Genomic DNA, 17,658 nt, shown 5'->3' with positions numbered 1-17,658 from the left:
TTTCCTCCGCTTGGGATCCTTTTTTTTTTTTTTCTTTCTTTCTTTCTTTTTTTTTTTTTTTTGAAGACTACAATTACAGGAACCATATACCTTGACATGCTCAAACAATTCCTTGAACCTCAACATGTTCAGGATGGTATTCTTGACATGATCAGCTTCCAAATTGATGGAACACCATGCTGTTAATGCTGTTACATAACTATTTGAGATTATCTCAACATCTGTTTTCCCAGTTATTGAAATCATGAGCATGCACATTCATCTGATTAAACACCCTTGGAAATTCATAAAGTCTACAGTATATCACAGAAGAATTAGAAATTTAGCTGACCTTCAAAATCATATCATTGTAGTTATTTAAGTAATAACACCCAAAATGCTGGAATGTGGGTTATACAAAATAGTTGATCACTTTATACTCTGTAGAAACATTAGTTTCTGCATGGCCACCATCAATCATTAAATTAGACCAATATAGTATGTATTTTAAGTATACAGTGGGTGATCAGTTAACAAGCATAATCGATTCCAAGACTTTGTTCGTTATCTGAATTGTTCGTTAACTGATTATCGATTTATCATAAGTTTTTATGGAAATTTGATTAATTCGTTCTGGAGACTCCAAAAAATAAAAGAATATATATTTTCTGACTATGTTTATTTATATGAAATAATAAAAATACATACATATGGTCTTTCATTTTTATTAGTCATGTTTTTTCCGTTTGTAGGAGTTAAAGAATCTGTCCAATGTCGATTGCTTTTCTCTCTTCTTCAGGATTTTTTGGAAGTAATTAATAGCATTGTCATTTAGAGATTCCCATGCTTATTATTCTGAACCTGGTTTGGATGCCATTCTAAGATCGTTATTCTGACATCCTCCTACGACTACAAAAGATCTTTAATAGCAGATATCGACTTTAATCCTCTTTTTGAGAAGAAAATGTATTTTGCCGAGTTTCTTGGTGTTATTCATTCAAAAGTTTTTTGTATTCTTCTGTGGTCAGATCCATTTCAGGTTCCATTGTGAGCTTTTCAATGTTCTTTATTTCTCAGCTGTGATTTGTATTCTTCTGTGGTCAGATCCATTTCAGGTTCCATTGTGAGCTTTTCAATGTTCTTTATTTCTCAGCTGTGATTTTTGTTACTCCTTTAGCTGCTTGAGTCTTCTTGATTATACTGTATCTTTTTTAGATAAGATTGAACTGCTGCCTACTGTAGACCTGTTAAAGCTATACTGCCCAGCAACATCAGACACCTGTCCAATGTTGCTGGGCAGTATCTTCTTTGCTATTATACTCTCACCTTTCGAAAATAAAAACCGATGCGAAACTTAACGAGTGCCCACCCGACAGTCTCGCGAATACTATAAAAAATTTCTTTCTGTCAGAAAAATAAAAGGCTGGAATTTTGGAGGAATACTATCCAATCAGTATATACCGGGTTGAACGTCGATGTTGACGTCTCCCATGCTCCGAAAAGTTTTGAATTGTTACCTGAAAACAAGAGAAAATCAATCGGTATTCGTCATTTTCTGTCTCTCCTTTTTATGTTTGTTCAGTGAAGTGTTCATTGTCCGATCATAAAAATCTTTTGCGAAAGTGTTCATTATCCAATTTGTTTGTTAACCGATCACCCACTGTATATATTTTTCATGCCTGAAAGGTGCTTTTCATAATTAATATTATTTTACAAAATAAATAATCACTTTTGAAATACCCTATATTAATGGTTCCAATTTATTTTAAAGATAGTCAATTACTATAAATGGAAAACTATAATGAACACTGCACATATAACCAATATTCAGCAAGAAGAAACTATAAAAAGGCAAATGTTTTCATCTGTATTTCATGAGCATCATCCTTTCATCTTGTTTAACGGGCATTGTCTTGTTAAACATGGATATAAGGATGATGCCCATTAAACTAGGGTTTCTCAAACGGGATTCTGGGATCCCGGTTGTTTTTTTAACCCGGGAAATATCCCGGGAAATTTTTCTTATCCCGGGAAATCCCGCAAATTTCTTAAAAATTCACTTTTTTTCTTATTTTGTGTTAAGGTTGAGGAATTTTGCAAATAGAAAGCATAATTAACTCATTCACTGTCAGAATACATTTGTATTTATTAATTTTAAACCTACCTATTAGTTTTTTTTAAATTTTTGCTCGTTATAGCATGTCACAAATGGTCAATAATCAATATATAGCTTATTTGTGGCAGGACTATAAAAATTCTTTACTTGTCGGAACCTGTAATATCTGGAATAATTGTGCTTACGCTGTCTTGAGTTTTAACCATGCCCAGTAGCTTCAATAAATGCCTGACGCCAGATTGTGCAAATTGGGCAAGGATACAAACGAGTACAAAGTCTGCAAGTATGAAGTTTTTCTTCATAAACCTGATTATTAAAGCCAAATGAATTGCCGAATTATCGAGCTCTAAGCTTGATGCCGCTATTAAAGCAGCCAAGGTAGACAAATCAAGAATACTAGAGAGCGAAAGAAGTACTACAATCTCGAAAACGAACTCGAAATCTTCCAGGCTACAGGTGAAAAAACACATAATATCTGTCTTCTCTTAAATGCATTAAACACTATTCCAATCACATCAATTGAATCGGAAAGGGCATTCTCGGTGGCAAGACTTTTCATTACTAAAATAAGAATTAGAGTGAGTTATCGGAGTATTGACCATCTTTGCTTTTTAAAATCTTATAAAAGTTTGCAATATTTTGTATTATATTTTATTTAAAAAACGAAAATTACCTTCTAAATTAGAAGTTCATTTTTTTAATTTTTAACTCAATTCAAAACATTTTTTTTGTTGTTGTTGTATGCAGTTTCCAGCAAACTTTAATTAATTTTTTTCTATTTGTGAAAATTTCTACGTTATTTAAAGGTAATTTTTATTATAGGCCTATAGACCTTACACAGCATTATTAATATGATTTTGGAGGTTACAGAACTTTAAAATTACTTTAAAAAATGGAAAATAATTATATCATTTGATTTCAAGATATTTTGTATACCTTAAAAATAATTAATTCTATCCCGGGATTTCCCGGGATCCCGGGAAACAGTTCACTTTTATCCCGGGATCCCGGGACAAGCAAAAGACCGGGAAATGAGAAACCCTACATTAAACACATAAAAATTTTTGCTTTCTTATAATTTCTTCTTCCTGGATATTGGTTATTTGTGCAGTGTTTATTAACTTATACCCAGCTTTGAGTATTTTTGAATTGACTATAATTTTGCCAATTTTTAAATGAAGCAGGTTTAAACTAAACTGGAATTGTTAAGGGTAATGAATTATTCTGCCTTTCAACACATAGGTCTAGTATTGGACATCTTTAACAAATAAGATTTATGAAAAAGCAAAGTCATCAGCTCAGAACAAGTAAATTTAATTTTCCTGAATTCATTCATATTAATAACAGACAAAATTTGGCTAGCAAAAGAAAAAAAAAGAGTTTTTCTATGGAAATAGCGCAATAAATTAGAGTTAATCTAACTGAGCTAAAACAAAAGCTAGCCTAAACCAAAGGAAACAAAGATGGAATTTGGATCTCCAAATTAAGCTTACTAAAAAATTTGGCATCATTTTTTGCAACTCCACAAGAGGAATAAAATATGAAGTATACAATCTGAAAGTTTGCCAATCCAGAAATGAAATAATTAGTGTCACTTGTCTAAAAAACTTTCAGACAATAAAAATTCTATAACTTAAAAAGGTAAAAGAATGGTAAATTAAAAATATGCTCAAATTTGTAGCAGTTTATAAAATTTTTGGACGGTTAGGAAAGAAACAATGTTTCTTTTAATATGTCATCCTATACACATCAGTACTGAATAATTATTCTACAAGTACAAGTACTAAGAACATTTCTTCAAGATGTCTTAAGCATCTAGTTATAAGTAATTTGCCACAAATGTAATTCTTGTAATTATAGCATTGGCAACTTCAGATGCTAGAAATAAAATTCTTCAAAAACATTCAGCATTAAAAGTATTGCCAACATCTAGATAAAACCTGAAAATTTAATTACTAAATTTAAAAATTATAGAATTATTTAAAGAAATATTTTGGTAATTTTAATTTATATTTGGTAACTAAATTTTTCCATGGCTTGAATAATCTAGATTTATATAATTTATTTCAAAATTATTATTGAAATTAAAATTTTATATTCTATTCTTGCCTTCAGATGCCACCCCATCTTCAGATGTAATACAGTAGTCTCTCAAGTCAAGTATACCTGAAAACTACAGACAAAACATACTGATGATGCTAATATATTATTCTAAAGACAATACTGTTTTCATTGAAAGTTTGAATGGAAATTACAGATATCTTTTAATCACAACTTGTTATGAAAATTAAAGTAAATCCATTATGTATGTTGTCTCTAAAAATAAAAAGGCCACAAATTAATATAATACTGAGAAAAAATACAATATAAAATAATGAAGTTTTTGCTATGAATTTTTTTACACTAAGCATCCTTGTGTCTGTTCAATATTTTGTAAATTTACTATTTTTTCTTCTAAATAGCACATCAAATTTTTTATTACCGTATATATAAATATTCTTTTAAAGAACTTTTTAAATAGTTAAAATTCTAAACAAAAAAATTGATAAGTTTATTCAATCATTTTTGTATCTATAATAATTTTAAAAACTATCTTTCAAATTGGATATTTTTTTTAATTATATATAAGTGCTAATAATTTTTTAATGTTATAATAATGATAAAAACTTATCATTAATACATATCATTCACTAAAGAAGTAATTATGACATCTTTTAAATTGTGTTTTTAGATCATAATTAAAGAGTTAAACTATATAGAATTGTATAAAGTGTTTTAAAAACTATCCTCTATTACTAAAATTAAAACCTCAAACAGTTTTTTGACAAAGCAATGCTCACCTCATTTTATTTCTTGATTAAAACTGTTAATTTGATATTTAATCTATGTAATGCTCAAAGACAGTATAGTTGATAAAAAAAAATATGAAAATCATTTTTTATTCACTTGAAATTGCTTAATTTTTAATTTTACATTTAAAAGATTTATTCTCTCTTCATGATTACATAAGCTTATGTGTAGAGAATATTTCATCCCTACTCTAATAAGTTCAATAGCATACAGTAGTAGAATACATGAAATTATAAAATTATTATAAATTACTTAACTTTTTTCAAAAATAATTACAATATATACTACCTAAATCTATATATACTTGATTAGACATTTCTCAATGTCTAAGTAAGCATTTTATATATTTATATTCAAGGTGTTTTACATAGCAACACATTTTGTAACATTAGTATATATTAGTCACTCACAGCAAATTATACATTATAATATATATTGATGTAATTTTTTTTTACTTTCTATGTTTGTTAATTTTGATATTTTTATTTATTATAACCAATACTGTATATATTAATTTCATTTTTAGATATGTTAAAAATGTTTAGTATACCAAAAAAGATATATATCTCTAGTTAATAATTATGATAAAATCTAGATTTTTGTTCATGTTATTAATTAACTTCTTTATTTAATTATTTATTTCTCTTATTTTAATATTGCTACAAATATATTTCCATTTTGAAATTTTAATAGAATTATTCATTACTTAATCACTTATAATAATTATTTGAATATATTGAAGTTTTTAAAGTTGAAGTAAAAGTTATTTTATTTCTTTGCTGATTTATTTAATTCTAACCTTATAACATTCATATGACTTAAATTTTTCAATTTAAATCATGAATATAAAATATCTTACAGATTAAATGTTAACTTTCATTTTCTTAATTTTAATTAAATATTTGAAAAAGCATATATTAAACAATGTATTTAATTTTATTAACAGAATATCAGATTGCAGACAATATAGCCTTGGTTTAAAAATCATGTACGACGTATACATGTTATACAGACATAAATATGATAAGATTTCATACTTTTAAAATTTTATCAGATTTAATATATCAGTAAATTATTTTGTACTTTGAACTTAATTTTCTTACCTTATATATTTTTAACAAGAAAATTAAGTTGTCAGTTTTTCACTAATAAAAGTTTTGCAATTCTTGATTACAAGATTAAGATTTCTAAAATAAAAACTAAATTTTAATATATAATTTAATAACAATTGTTTTTCATTTCATATAAAAGAATATCTTTATTTTGTTTCAAAAGTTAACCAAATATAAATTAACAAGAAAAAAAAATTATATTTTTACAAAGTATTATATCTTTTAATATATTTTTATAATTACAATTTTATTTAAAAAGAAAATTCATTTCATAAAAAAATTAATTCTTCATACTGTAAATTTTAAAATTCATCCTGGCAATGAATAGCAAATTTCAAAACGTTAATGAATTGGTGGTTACTCACTTCATAAACAGATTTAATTGATACTGAATAATCGTATGTTTACTGTAAATTATTAGCAATTAAAAATTTTTTGCAAAACTTTCCATTTCCAAAGTCCTTCAGTATTTAAAGTCAAAATAACATCATAATTTCATCACACAATTATTAATCAATCTAATACTCATATTTCCAAAATAATGAATTTCGTAATAATAAAATACTATAGTTACCTAATGAGAATAAAAAAAATTACAAAAATATTAGCAGAACTATAATTATAAATTATTTATGCTGATAAAGCAGAGCATGTTGACCTAATATACTTATTCTATAAACAGCACGAACTTATTACTTCACGTTGTTCACAAAAGATCTTAAATGTTTCATCATATAAGTAAATTTTCGTACACTTACATGCATCTAATAGAGAAAATATAGTTCTTAGATATTGCATTACAAAATAAAACAATGATCTTATTTCAAAATATGTATATTTCCCATTTGTTCTTACATTCAGATTTTTAATCCAAATTCTTTTCAGACTAAATTTTCATAAATAGATATTTAAATTAGAAAAAAAGTCTAGAAATGTTTGAAGAATACTTTAAAAGTTAAATAGGATTTAATCAAATGTTATACATTTACAAAAAAAAAAAATATATAGAAGAGTGTTTGTAAATTATTTATGCTTAAAATTTGTCACATTATTAAAAAATTATTCACATGAAATTTTAAATCTCATTCTAAACAAATACATTGTTCTAATTGTTCTTAATAAAATTTTAATATGGATTTGTGCTAGTATTGTTTGTATTCATCATCATTATTTATGAGATTGTCCATTTACAATTAAGAGAGGACATAAATATTAATATATATATGTGTGTAATATCCTCTGTCCTCTTTTAAAAATTACAATGGATTTTCATAACATACCAAATAATAAGTTATATCAGTTTCAAATATTTATGTCCTGTAAGTGGTTATAATCGATTTATATTGGAAGTGCATTAATTATTAACTTCTGAATCGCTATTAATAATCAGAAAAACTGAGATTTACCTGACATCGACAGACAACGTCTGCTTTTCCTGCCAACATATCGACGATCTTTCCTTTTCCTTCGTCACCCCATTGAGCACCCAAAACAACTGTTGCCGTGTTAGCGTCTCTCTTAAATCTTTTAATGTTACTAGGAGGCATTTCGCCATTTGTCGTTAATCTTCCGCTATCCTCCATCGTGCGATTCCACTCCATCCAGACCAGAGCACGTCTATTTCACAACGTTTTATTACCTCTTGTTCGAAAATCCGATGCTATTGGCCAATCACGAAGAAATCTAATTTCGACGTCACGTTATTCTCACCAATGGCAGAGCGGCTTGCATGTGTAATGATTACTATAGCGTATGCATCCAGAATGGAAATCACGTGAAGTTTCCTCGGTATCACTATCGAGTTTCAAACCGAATCGGTTAAAAATAACGATAGAAAATTAAAAATCGAAAAAGTACGATTTTATTTCGTAGTAAATTAATACGAATTTCTATCCGTTGTAATAAATTAAATTTAAAAGCCGAAAAAAAAAAAATAAATAAATAAATAAATCCCTATTGAAAGTGAAAACTATTCTCTAATAATTTTAATTTCATCGATAAATAAATAAAAAAATCGCCGTTAAAATAATAATTTCGCGAATTTATAGAAGATTTTTTTAGTAAATTCGAACGATTTCAACATAAAACAATTCTATTGACGGCAATAAAATTTTAAGCAAAACATTTATTAAAAAAGGACTTCGTTTACACTTGACATTAAGTAATAAATAAAATATTTTTAAAAGCCATATTTTGAATAACTGATATCGAAAAAGGCGAGATTTAAACAAACTTGTGCTTAATCTAACACGAAATTTAATAAATTAAATATTGATAACAGATAATATATTTATGACGTCAGAACGCAAATCGAAATGTCACGAGTTTTTAATTTATAATGAACGTTGTATTACGCTGCCAAGATAATATTCAAGTTATACAGTCAATTAATTAGGCAGTTGTCTTTTCACAGGCGATGATCCATTTTAAGTGTTAAACTAAATAATAGCGTTAAAAGTTCAGTTACGTAATTAACGAATGTACGGGCAAGGACAATGCACAAAAATTGAAGATCACCTCGCGGAAAATATTTTGTCTTTTCGTTAATATAATTATTTAATAGTCAATATAATTTTATACTGTATACATTAAGAGATATTAAATAGCATTTCTAATAAAATTATCTCCTAATATAATATTTTTAAAATGTAAATGAAATGATGTATGTGCTAAATTTTAAAAATCAAAAGTTAGTTATATTAATTCATATAGCGGCTTTTTAAAATTAGAATGAAATTTTTTCCTAAATAAAATTATAATTTTATTTTTTAAATGAATAAATAAACACAAAACAAGAGTGAAAATATAAGAACAGAAAGTCTCTCCACTAGGAAGGAGATTCCAATAACATTCGGAGTTCTTATAAGGAAATCCTTCCAGGTAAATGTTGAGTTTGGGTTGGAGACTTCATCCTTACCTAAAATTGGGGACATCCGTAAGCGATTAGCTTTCGCGTGACCCGCTAGACCAGAGGGTAAACGTCAAAAATTAGAAATAGATAGGATATTAGATTAAAAAAAACTGACAACAGTAAGCTACTAAAGCTGAATAACCGAATATTCGTCATTAAAATGTGTTCGTGTGTTTATAACTTTATATTTTGTTCCGTGGTGAACAAAATTTAATTACAAATAGGTAAAAATAGACAAAAATAAACAAATTATATTCGGTAGTGTCGATACGTATGGATAATATCTAGTTACATCATAATTAATCCATTAGATTCCTTTGAAAATCTGCTGAATGGGGAAGACTTGGGCAAAATAAACCACTGAAAAATATTTAAATCAAACTATTTTAGCTTGTTGGCAAAACTATCAATGCTTTCTGTTGATAGCCGGCGGGAATTGTTGAAATTTGTGATGATGTATTTATAACATATCTTGAGGTTAATGAGTTAAATGTGGTTTTTTTTCTTTTTTCACCAAGAATCGTTTATTTTCAGAAAGATGGTCGACGGTTTTGCTAATATCATTATGGCTGCTAGTTGATTAGACTTATTAATTAATCAACTAGCAGCACGGAAGAACAACTAAAAGACAAGACATAACTTCATTACAATACAGTAGAGCGTCGATTATCCGAATCAATTGGGGACTGGGGTTGTTCGGAAGATCGATGTTTCGGATAACNATTATATACGCCGTTACGAACAAGTACAGTACTAGAAGTGAATTTAGTAAAAAGAGCGCCTCAAGCGTCAAAATCAAAAACGAAAATCAAAATGGTATAAAGCTTTTAGTTTGGAACATGTCTTGTTATGGTTGTGGTGCTACTTTTGGAATATTTAAGAAAGAGGTAATTGAATGATGAGTTATCATCATTTATTACTATTTATTAAATAAAAATGGCCTAATTAATTACATTTTAAAGATAATTAGAGAAAGTAATTCTTTCTCAAAACTAAAAAATAAAAAAATATAGGTCTAACTGCTGCCGAAGAAATGGTTTCCTTGTTTAGTTTCAATGATATTGATACATATAGAAATTCTGCGCCTAGCGAAAAGTTATTGCGCTGATATTGATTTTCTCCCATAGTGTATCTCCCCTTTGTCCAATGTCAGGGGTCACCAAACTTTTTTCACTGCGGGCCAGATAACTGAGATAACGACCAGCGCAGGCCGTATAACCATTTTGTTCAGTACAGCACACTGAATACACAATAAATAAAGACAGTCGGCATATTTATTTACCAATACACACACACACACGATCGCTGCAGCAAGCTCCCTTAGAAACTTCATTGCAGGTACTGTACTTACACAAAAAGCGCTCTGAAATTCAAAGTCGCAAAACGTTGCCGAATTTTTTATTTCATTGATTTATCTAAAAATTATATTACTGTCAGGTGCAAAAATCAAATTGGACCAATTTTGACACTATTACTTACATTTATTTTAATTTTTTTACATAATAAGTTTATCTACAATCTATGATATTTCTCTATAAATAATTATATTTTAGCTCGTTTGTAGCACAGTGCGGCAACGGGCCGGACGAACTGATCTCGCGGGCCGTAGTTTGGTGACCTCTGTCCATGTGGTTAGGCAAGAAGAGTTAAAAACTCTATTTCAAATAAATTTTTTTTAAGTACGGTACTATTTACAAATTAAAATAATTCCAACTCTATATTTTCGTTGACCCACATTCAGATTTCGTGTTGAAAAAAATTTAAAAAAGCAATACTAAAAACAGTAGAAATAATGGACAATCAACTAAAGTGACTTCCATTGCCCGAGTCTTTTCTATCACTTTTAACACACGAACAGCTGACTGCTTGTCAGAAAATTAGAATAAACTTTCTATTCTAAAATTTTCCACTGCGAACTTGAACTTTGTCTCAATCATTTTATTGACTAAAATAATCTTCATTATGAGTTATCTCTTGACCTGTCCTAGCAAGTCACGTGAACAAGTTAAGGAATCGTTTTTCCGACCCAAATTAAATAAGAACGAACTTTTAATCTCTAACTGAACATTTACCTGAAAGGGTTTTCTTAGACTAGAATAATTCAGAACATAAAAAAAGAAATATAAAATGTTCATTTAAAACTGTTTCACTGCAGTTAAAATTTCTAAAATAAATAAAAATTATACTTTAAATATTAAAAAAGTTGTATGAATAAAATATAAATGACATTTTTAATCAGCATATCTTCTCCGGGTTATCGAGTTAGAGGAAATGTCTACGTTTTTCCATGCGGATTTCCAGTAATACGATAAAGTTATTTAAAATAATTGTTTTTTCGTAGAATTGTTTTTAATAAATTTATAATTTAAAATGTTTAATAAAAAAAAATAATAATGTTTAATGTTTTATAGTCATAAATTACCATAGGACGAAAATGACTGCTACTATACTCAAATCCCGATAAACGAAATTCAAGGTAAACTCCCTGGGACAAATTGTTCATCAAATTTCATAAATTCTTAAGATATATTGAATTACTTTTATTCAACGATTTATCTGAAGTGATAAAGAAATATATTTTTCCAATATATCATTCTTAACAACATGTATTTTTTTAAATTTCAATAAAGAAAATAAATAGCGGTTTGCACAGTATGCTTTTTGATTATTCATTTATTTATTATTTTTAATTGTCAGTTATGATTTTCAAAATTAAAGAAATCGTTAATCATCAAAAGTTTCAGTATATTATGAATAGATTCTGAAGATGACTTATTCCAATAAAAAGACTAAAGACTTTTGCCTACCTATGTGAAGACAATATCAAGACAAATTATGATTCCTGGCATCATTACATTTATATAATATATAATGATGCCAGAAGTAGATAATCACTTGTCTTGATTTTAATTAACATATCAATTTTTTTATTTAAAAAATCTTGAAATAGTGTGATATGGACTGTTCATTAAATTACGTGACACAGAAATAGATGGGTGGGTATGCAGATAATTGTTACGATGCGTTACAAGAGGATGGAGGTGTTTACAAAAACGTTACGTAGTATTAGGATCGTAACCTTCGGGTAACAGAATAATTCATTTTATTTCTGAAGTGTTGCATGATAAAGCGTGCTGTTTATGTCACTGTTTTGTACGTTACTTTACTTGTTCTTAAATGTAAATGTAACACTTCATGTTATGTATTATTCCTTAGTACAATTAATTAAGATCGAAAATATGCATTAACGTAATTTCGGGTATATGTGACAGCATTACGGAGCGTCACAGGGAAATGATAGTTAAAAAGTATGAACATAGTATTATGTAATTTATGAATAATCCCATTTAAAGATTAAAATAAATTTATTTTTTTGAAATTTTTAAATGTGTTTTTTTAAAAAAATTTTCCAATTCGAGTATCGTTTAAATCTTTTAAGTTATTAATAACGAATGTACTGTACAATACATTGAATGTCGTATTGTTACAAAAAAAAGGAAAAATTAGTGTCTCTATAGAATTGAGCTTTAAAATGACTAAGCTCTTCGGTATTTTTACATCGCCAATTAGAGAACTATCATTTGATCAATGCATTCTTTAGCTAACCATTGGATACAAATTTTTATTACAAATAAATACTCGAAATAAATTATACGAGATATAATAATATAATAATAATTATATACTTACCATCTGAATAATTAAAAATTATGACAATAAATTTCTATTGAGTATTTTGTGATTAACAAATAAAACATTTAATGAATCATTTGTAAAATATGAGTCAAAGTTGAGAATTAAATATTTCATATTCGGTTCCATAAAATTGATTACTGGAACAAGGACACAAGTTGAAGATATAGGTGTAGATAGTTCTGTAATAAATTTTTCATTACATTTGATAGATAATTTGTTTATCAATAAGTTTTTATCTTTAAATTAAACACGTGTAGTTTCGGAGAATGTAGCAGAAACAACGTGTTCTTTTTTTCAAATTATAAACTACGCTATATATTATTTTATCGACTGTTATCAAATTCAAGTGTTTAATTCAAACAAAAACAATTATCTTTGTAAACTGTTAAAAATATTCTTTACTCATTTTAAGAAACATTTTAATATCCTGCGCTTTCAATGTATTTATAAATGTTTCATAATAAATATTTTTTGTTTTATTCCAGAAAATAATTCGCCATATTTAATGAGTAATTGTCATTATTAGCATTTTATATGAAATTATATACGCCGTTACGAACAAGTACAGTACTAGAAGTGAATTTAGTAAAAAGAGCGCCTCAAGCGTCAAAATCAAAAACGAAAATCAAAATGGTATAAAGCTTTTAGTTTGGAACATGTCTTGTTATGGTTGTGGTGCTACTTTTGGAATATTTAAGAAAGAGGTAATTGAATGATGAGTTATCATCATTTATTACTATTTATTAAATAAAAATGGCCTAATTAATTACATTTTAAAGATAATAATGATATCATAAGTGATAAAAATCTCGACATCTTTCACTTTTTCAAATAAGTCTTTTTTTTCTAAAAATTAAGAAAAAAACAAAAAACGTCCATGTACGGCTTGTAAATAATTACCATTACTGAAAACTCATTTTGTCGATCAAATTTTGATCTTTTGATGCTATCATTTTCATTACTCAACCACATGCTAATGTGTTGAAATTCTTTGAGTATTTTAAAACGACAACATATTTACAAAGCTCAAATCTTTATCAAGGTGCTAATTTTTCGTTATTGTCCATTAGAAACTATTTTCAGCTTTCTTTATGATATATTAATTTAATTGACAATGAGTGTTTATTCTTATTAGCAGGTTTAAATAAATATATTTTTAACAAGCTAAAAATATATTTCTTTAATTTGTTACTAGAAGTGAAAATACATTATCAGTTTGTGTAAGAAACTACGGGAATTCTTTTATAACAGTAGTTATGTTCCGAAAAAGTGCCGTGTTCAATGTTGCCATCTTTTCAAAATTGCTGACCAGGACATTTTAAAGTTAGGATGTTATACAGAGGCATGTGCATTGCAGGAAACAGTATGAGGCATGTGAAATGTCATTTTACAGCCAAGAACTGAACAATATGCATGACAGTTTTAAACCAGTTAGGGACTTGTGTTGGAACAAACCTAATATTTGCAAAACACTTGCAAATATTTTTATAAATTTATTTTGTTTCATCTTAATTTCACAATTTCTATGAAAACCAGTCAAATTAGCAATCAATCCAGACCATAAATTTAATTAAAAACCGGCCTGGTGGCAACACTAGTACTAAGAGAAATATGTTTATTAAAGCAAGCAATAATTTTATTTCTAGTCAATAATTAATTAACAATCACAATTAAAAATACTATATTATGCTTTAATATTAATTTTAATTCAGCAAAAATGTTTTCTTTTTACAAAGTATCATCATTATTATCTGAGTTTTCTTTTGCTGATCTTGATCAGAAATATCAGCAACATCTTTATTGGGTTGCAATTTTAAAAAAATGTAGACCTGTAAATTCCTACTGTTTGCCATCTGTCTTTCCTAAATCTCAAGAATGGAGTTAGATAGATGAAATCTGAGATCAGATATGGAAACCTTAGGGGCAGGAGGCCCCTAACTATACATGAACTTCCAATACAAACTGGAAGTCACATTATTTCAATTCAAAACTTTTCCCCTGAAAGCAGTTAATAGATGATTGGCATGACTCTATTGTTAAAGGAAAAGTATGATGTACTGGAGCAAGCCACTGCAGATTTGAGGTGGAGAGCATATATTTTAAATTAACTTAAAAATATGATTAAAAATTGCAGCCTGGCATTGTGATGATGTCACAATAAATAATTACTCATTTATTCTTATCTATTAATGTGTAATTATTGACTATAAAATCAGTTTAAATTTGAGCTCTAGTAAATATAGTTTTTTCCTTTTTTAAAAACAAACTATTTTTTTAACTCTAAGGAATTCAACTTGACTAGCAACAGAGATAATTTTTTTTTATTTTTATCATAAAGACATTTTTTTATGGACGACAAATATGTTATTAATCAAAAATTTGTTCTAGCAGGTCACATTTGTTCAGTCAAGTGCCAAGTAATTTTTTTTTTCAAGAATTTGTGTTTGAGTATTGAGCTACCTCTATTTCGTTTGTCATTTTTACAAATGATTACTTACCTATGGTTTAAAAAACTTTAATAACCTTTATATAAAAATGTTTCAATAAACTATTAAATACAAAGATTAATTTATAAAAACAAAACACTGTGACAGTCTTAAAGGTTAGTCTGAAAATGGCACCTGGTTGATAGGAAAGGTAGGACAAGGAAGAAAAAGAAATTGCACTATCAGTTTCATTAAAGTAAACCTGACGAAAGGTACAAAACAAATTGAAAATTTCAATATTCTAAACTCCATGGGCAAATTTGAAACAACATGTGTGTTTACTTGAATAAAAAAAATATCAAATAGTGGAGTTTGCACTTAAAAATTTTGAAATCTTATATGGAGAATTTCCCAACATTTTGAACCATGTTAGAATGAGACTGTGTTGTATGTGGGATATCCCCAATTTTCAGACCATGTTAGAGTGAAACTATGTTGTAGAAATGCAGTGTTGTACAACGGATACTTGTACCAAAAATATGAAAACTGTTTTAAGGAAGTAAAATGGAATGCTTCGAACTCTTATGCAGTAGAACACTGTTTATACATTACATGTTTGCATATTATTTTACATTACTATAGTCTCAAAACATTTTTTTCTTATCAATGATGAAATATTGTGTTTATATGTTCATATTCATTTCACATTTTCATTTATACACTTGGGACCTGATTGAATGCAGTATTACCATACTTACAATGTAATAACAGGTTCATCCTCAATTTTGGCAGCATGTTTTTGCATTTAAGTTTATATTGCACTTCAAATTTTTGAAAATGTGAAACTACTTTCACTTTTTAGCCCAGAAACTTCAGTGGAATTCATTTATTTATTGAACAGTAATCCTTTGTACTGCCATTGCACTGCAATTAACTAAAACTTGTTTAGATTCCTGTGTGATCTACACTAGTGCCATTCAAACTAACTTGTGTACCAGTGCTGGTCAGTGGACAATTTATTACTTGGCCACAACAAAATTTCACGTAAAATGTTATAATTTTATGTATTACACTAGCAGACCCTGCCACATGTTGTTGTGGCTCAAAATGTATCTATTATAAATGTATAACACTTCTCCATGGGGGGAATTTTTCAAAAAATCCCTTCTTAGTGTGTATTCTGCTGACGTACCCTATTAAATCTCAATCAAAAACGCAAACAATGCATCTAAAATAGTATAAATAGAAGCAGAGTTCTTCATGGTAAGCCTTAATCCTGTCCATCTTCCCCCAGTGGGGGAATTTCTACGTATATTATATTAAAAAACATGCATATTTGAATGCAACGTTGTATCAAAATTTCAAAGAAATTGGTAGGAACAAACGATCATTACATTTTTATTTATATAGATATATAGAAGATGATCTGATTTAGTTCATTCTCACAGAAAAGCAATGCCTCACAGAAAAGCAAACTTAGGTTGTCATACTCGCAGATTTAGCACCATCTGTTGGACATAAAAGCCTTAATCCTAGATGATATCTTTTAATTTATATGAATGTTTAACGGAATAATATACAGCCTATGTCCACCTTGAAGTTCCATTCTAAATATTGGTGAAAGAATTTTTGAAATCGGATGAGTAGTTTTGGAGATTACCTCTTACATCCAAACTTACAAACTTTACCTCTTTATAATAATAGTATAGATTAATAAAACTATTTAAGTTTTTAAAAGTCTTTTAAAAATATATTATTTTATAATTTTTGTTTATTTTATTATTTAAACACATAGTGAATTGCAATTGAATTTGGCCAGGAAATTACTTGAAAACAGCTCACAAGTCCATTTTTCAAAATGATAAGAACCAAATTTTGTTACTGTAATTTTTTTTGCCACTTCAGCCTAAAAATTAAAAGAAAAAATGCCTTTGAATTTGGTTCTCTCCATTTTTTAATTACTATATTATTTAATTTCACAAAAATACTGGTTTCTGAACACAAAGTTTGAGAAGCACTGATCTACATCACGTAAATGACTACATGGAGCAATTTATTTATTTACAGTATAGGCCTATATATTGTGTATGCATTAAAAAAGAAGTATACACAGGGCTGATGCATACATAAGTATCTGATGCTTGTAGGAAAAAAGAATTCAAGCACCCCTATATATTGTGTATATTGGGTCACAAACTGGTGGTCCATGGGCCGTAAATAGCCCATTAAGGCTTCGTATCTGGTCTGCAGCCTTGATGATTTCTTTTCTAAAAGTCAATGTTTCCAACATCTTGCGGGGATTAAAACATAAAAAATTCAAACATCTAACTGTTTGTAAGGCCTTTGTTAGAGCTTTTTTAAATTACAGTATGTGTTGGTTTACTGAACAATATGAAACACGATCCACATCTGATATACATGTATTTGACTGGCCCTTTGCTGCATTTGAGTTTGAAACTCTTGGCCGATATATCAATAACATGTATGTATGTACAGTACAGTATATACTGTACACTCAAACAGCTGCAAATCTGGATATTTACAAAAACAATATCATTAGCATTTAAA

At 27.9% G+C, this 17,658-nt stretch overlaps 1 protein-coding gene across 2 annotated transcripts in view; it reads left to right on the top strand.

Annotated features, from left to right (window-relative positions):
* Nucleotides 1–9,785: 9,785 nt before the first annotated feature.
* LOC111642061 (abscission/NoCut checkpoint regulator-like) overlaps nt 9,786–17,658 on the top strand; it is a 60,549-nt gene continuing 52,676 nt past the window's right edge. Inside the window, exon 1 of one of the 2 annotated variants that reach the window (XM_023388330.1) lies at nt 9,786–9,855. In XM_023388330.1, coding sequence (XP_023244098.1) covers nt 9,808–9,855 — 48 coding nt within the window. In that variant the 5' untranslated portion in view covers nt 9,786–9,807. Of the gene's footprint in view, nt 9,856–13,210; nt 13,369–17,658 lie in introns of those variants that run through there. The other variant, XM_023388329.1, reaches the window with a different exon arrangement.

Source organism: Centruroides sculpturatus, unplaced genomic scaffold, assembly GCF_000671375.1.
Source record: "Centruroides sculpturatus isolate CEXI.00-Female unplaced genomic scaffold, Cexi_2.0 scaffold1617, whole genome shotgun sequence".
Lineage (NCBI taxonomy): Eukaryota > Metazoa > Arthropoda > Arachnida > Scorpiones > Buthidae > Centruroides > Centruroides sculpturatus.
The sequence above is the reverse complement of the archived record's forward strand: the minus strand, read 5'-3'. Positions and strand labels throughout refer to the sequence as shown.